Source organism: Aplysia californica, unplaced genomic scaffold, assembly GCF_000002075.1.
Source record: "Aplysia californica isolate F4 #8 unplaced genomic scaffold, AplCal3.0 scaffold00464, whole genome shotgun sequence".
Lineage (NCBI taxonomy): Eukaryota > Metazoa > Mollusca > Gastropoda > Aplysiida > Aplysiidae > Aplysia > Aplysia californica.
The window spans coordinates 445012-449846 of record NW_004797734.1 but is presented as its reverse complement, the minus strand read 5'-3'; the positions used below and the strand labels follow the sequence as shown (position 1 = coordinate 449846).

At 44.6% G+C, this 4835-nt stretch overlaps 1 protein-coding gene across 1 annotated transcript in view; it reads left to right on the top strand.

The window, feature by feature from the left end:
- Positions 1 to 456: 456 nt before the first annotated feature.
- Positions 457 to 4835, top strand: part of LOC101849313 (persulfide dioxygenase ETHE1, mitochondrial) — a gene marked incomplete in the record, with an annotated part of 24645 nt that continues 20266 nt past the window's right edge. Inside the window, 1 exon segment of the mRNA XM_013086409.2 lies at positions 457 to 1178. Coding sequence (XP_012941863.1) covers positions 864 to 1178 — 315 coding nt within the window.

Below are 4835 nucleotides of genomic sequence, written 5' to 3'. Positions count from 1 at the left end.
CCATTAATTAAAGAGGCCTGTCAGCCTCCACCTTATAATTCCTTATCAGTGGATAACTTCCTCCCCCCCCTCCCTATTCCCTTTCACGCCCACTTCCATCTACGTGGATAGTTTCCTTTCTCCCACCCATCAACTCCATAAGCTCCTATCCTGAGTAGCAGATGGCCTAATTAAGTTCTCCCCTTTTCATTCGTTTGGATTGCCTCGCATATCTCATCGCCCATTTCAGCTATATCCATCCCCTTCCCATCCCATGACCCTAGGGATTAGGCTATAATAAAAGAGGGAACACACACACACACACACACACACACACACACATACACACACACACACACACAAAGTAGCGTTCTTGTGGGGGACTGGACTTGACCTTGACCTTTTTAAACACGTATGTTTAGCTCTCATTCATTGGTCCATCCAGACACACCTCTTTAGTTTGACACAAATGCAAATGCCAGTTCACAAGGGAGTACGGAGCGGCTGCAGTTTATAACAATGGAAAGCTGAAGCCACCTAGATCTAGATCTAAGTCATTTTGTCGTTGCGTGCAATAGTTGATACGTGATCTTAAAAAGTCACATCTGAATGTGTTAAATTCAATTATTCTAGAATATCTAGATCTAGATTCTAGGTTTAAAACCGGTCTTAACATAGGCCTAACCCCATCCTTCTTTCGGTGAACAAGGTTTGTGGAGCATGCGCACTGAGGACAACAAAGGCACGTTTCCGTGTTACCAAAAATAGCTTGTTTATGTGAGGACGCTCATCTCGATCTATACCATCGGACAAGGTAGCCGGTCAGTGATCCGGAGAGGTTAAATTATTTACCGTAAGTGCCCCCAAGTGACTATTTACGAGCCATGGCCTTACCGTCGACAGGGTTGAGTGCATTCGCTCGACTTTTGGCTCAGAGTCCGGCTCACTGTTGTAAGAGGAGAACGCTGTTTGGATTGAATGTGAAAATAAATAAGGCCGGTGGTGCTTGGAAACAGCGTTGTTGCTCCTACAGTATTTTGTTGAGTCGAGCATCGGTGTGTTGTTCTACACAGAAAGGAAACATGTCGGTTTCACATCAAAATTCGCAATCAAAAATCGATGGAAAGAAATCGATGTGTCCTAACTCTACTCGTTCAACGCACACTGGAATCCCTGGAGATGACTTCTTGTTCAGACAGGTAGGTCTACTCAAAAACTTTAAAAGACAGAATGAATACCGGTACTCACCCGGTACTCGGCCATAGATAGGACTGGTGACGATAATATAACTGATAGAATTCTAAATTTAGATCTAGAATCTAGTCTTGCCTACAAGATACACAAAACCTTAAACATGGGCATGGTTGGCTTAGTTTAGAGTAGAGGAAGGGGGCTCTCGTGGCCTAGAGATCAAAGCGTTCGCCTCATTCAATAGGTCACAGGTTCCAATCTGGATAGCATCGGGAAAATTTTCTTCTCTGAGATGAGATTTTTCTCCTTTCAAATCACACCCTTTCCTACTCTCTAATTAACAATGTTCTGTCGTCTCCTTTCGCCTCCGCACTTTCTGCCCCCGCCCCCTCACCTCCTTTGCCCCCTGCTCTGGGCTCTGACTCTTTCTGCTGCCTTAAATATAAATTCTATTGCTACTCCTTGGCTCTAATTGCTGTCTTTCAGCCAAACCCCTGATCTTCACCTAGATCTAGATCTAGCATATTATTGGACACGGGCGAAAAATCCTGTGTGCAAGTTGCGCACGTTAAAGATCCCTTGGTGGTCCAAAATTGAGAAGGGCCGCCGTACCTGGGCAAAATTCGAAATTTTTTACCAACTGAAAATGTTTAGTAACTTAAGTATATATGTCCTGCGCGCTCAATATGACTTTATGCCGTTGCGAGCGCCGTAAAACACTTATCCCCCCCCCCCCAAAAAAAAAGTAGAGGAAAGAGTGAGTTTGGGGTGGAGTTTTCAGGTTATTTAGTATTCTGAATGAAAATTATTAGGCCTTTAAATATAAATTATAAATAGGATATTAGGCCTAAACATGATGCTATATTTTTTAGGATGGCATTATCTTCCTGTCTGATGAAATTTGACATTTGTACCCAGCTGACCTGCTCCAGCACATGTTCAACACCTGAGCCTTAAAAGGTCAAAGCGGGTCCCATCAGTTGCCTCCCCTCCCCCCTCAGTCTCCTCCCACCCCCTCCCTCTCCTCCCACCCCCTCCCACCACCCACACACACTAAAAAAGGAGCATGGTTTACAATTAGATAATGATGTAATCATTGTAATGCGTGTAATTAATCTACTCTGGTATTTGGATCCTGTTTTCCTTTTATAGTATAGAGGTGACATTGCATCAACTGTCCAGGAACTAGGTTTGTTTTCCTAAAGTTGCTATAGGAGTGCCTGCTAAAGGTCAAACACGTTGATGGAAGAAAGATCTTTTTGTTCCTATCTCCCCCAAAAGCATTTGTGTCACGACGCGGTGCAATCAGGTGCTCGTCATTGTTTGGGCATGTGGGAGTTATATCTGAAAGCTGATTTATTTGCCTTGCTTCAAGTGAAATAAATTATATCCATCTATCTTGAATATAACTCAAGATATTTGCAAGTGAAGACTTTTCAGTGGTGAAATTAACGAGAAAACAGCCGCTAAAATTCGGTAACTCCAATAGCTAAAAAGTCCTTGAAAACAGGAAAATGACTTATTTTGTGCCTTTAATCAATGATTTTCAATAAAATTTGCATGATTGAAATGTGTTTTTTAAAGGACATAGAGGTTGAGCCAAAAAATTAAAATTTGATAAAAATTTCCAAACTGGTGGAAAAATGCCTATTTCTCCTATTTCTGTATTTTGACGAGCGCCTGATTTCACCATGCTGCCTCACATTTGTTCCACACTATCTGACTATCCTCTGCCAGTAAATTTTGTATGTGACAATGTGAGTGCATGTGGGAGTTTTGTTTGTGTATGTGTGTGTCATGTTGTTTTATTAAATTCTAATGTTTGGTACATGTGTTTATAATGACCAATTTGTGTTGCAAGAGCAGTACTGAGTACAGCTTTCATTTGAAACTAAAACTTACCTCACTGCTAATTTATCACATACACACACAAACACACACGCACGAACACGCACACGCCCGCACACACACACACACACACACACACACACACACACACACACACACACACACTCGCGCACGCACACACACACACACAGACAAAGGCACGCACATACATAATATACACTTATGGGCACGCTCGCACACATACACACAAACACACACGCACACACTCACACACACACAAAGACACGCACGCGCACACGCACGCGCGCGCGCACGCACGCACGCACACACACACACACACACACACACACACACACTCTCACGAGCACACAAACACACATACATCCGTACGCATATCCATACACACAGACACGCACGCTCATACATTATATACGCGCGCGCTCGCACACACACACTCAGACACACACACACACACACACACACACACACACACACACACATATACTCACACAAAACATAGACACGCGCGCTCACACACAGCCAAAGACACGCACACACACACTTAGACAAACACACACTCATACACACACATACACACACAGATAAGCACACACCCAAAGACACGCAAGCACATTCCGTGTAAAGCGAGCCGGGTAGGGTTACAGCACTGGTCATACGACGACGTTGACCTCTTGACCTGACTCACGCTGGGTCAAGGTCTGCCTGGCGGGCATTCAAGGTCACCGATATACGGCTGGCCCCCTACACCTGTGGTTATAGGCCGAAACAGTATTGATGTGGCAGGTGGGAATGGTTTTCACATATAATGTTGTTAGTGAAGTGCTTTAATTGCACTGGCATCGTTTTGTTGCTTTCAAAGAGTGCATGTAGCCTAGACTCTAGCTATTGGGAAAAAACAAAACAAACTTAAACACAAAAAAGAAAGAGATATACCGTCATCTCTTCTCTCACTCTCACCTTGGACCAATTCCATGTAGCATGGTAGTGAGTTGGTCCTCTCCCCTCCCCCCCCCCGGTAAACTAAAAACACCCTCCCTTCTCCCCCCGTCCCCCAGTTGGGTCCACTGTCCTCTGTCCACAAGTTTGTCCCAGTTTTCGACTCTGTGTCCAGTGGCCCTACGACACACGTGATAACAAACTACCGGTCTCCTCCTCGTTCGTCTAAGGTAACCTCACGCGAGAAGATGATCTCCCCCCCACCCCTTTCACCTCAAACCTAATTCACCTCTTTTCTACTTCTTTTCCTCCTTCATACTTCTCTTTGTGGGTGGTTGGCGGGTGCTCTGGTGGGGTTTGCTCCCTCTTTCCTATCAAACATCTATCGCCCTTATCTCCCCTCCTTCTTTTTTATGTTTGCTACTCTCTTGTAACACCTCTAAGTCTAATCTTCTTGCCCTCATATGACCTTATATGCAGTTGGGAGCGCCGTAAAACCTCACTAAATCGAAACTATACTTCTTTTCCCCTTCCATCGTACCTGTCCACTTTCCACTCCAAACTTTATTCCCCTCTACCCCCCCTCCCTCCTCCTTCCTCCCCTTCCTCCTCCCTATCAAACTTCATTCTCCTTCACCCCCCCCCCCCCACCCTCCTTTACCCGTCCTACCTGTGGGTGGTTGGCGGGTGATGTGGTGTGGTTTGCTCCTTCTTTCCTATCAAACTACTATCGTCTTTATCTCTCCTCCCTCTTTTTTATTTGTTACTGTCTTGTAACACCTCTAATCTTCTGCACTTGCACGACCTTATTGATATTGTGTTACAAGTGCAGTAAAACTCTTACTAAAACTTATAACCCC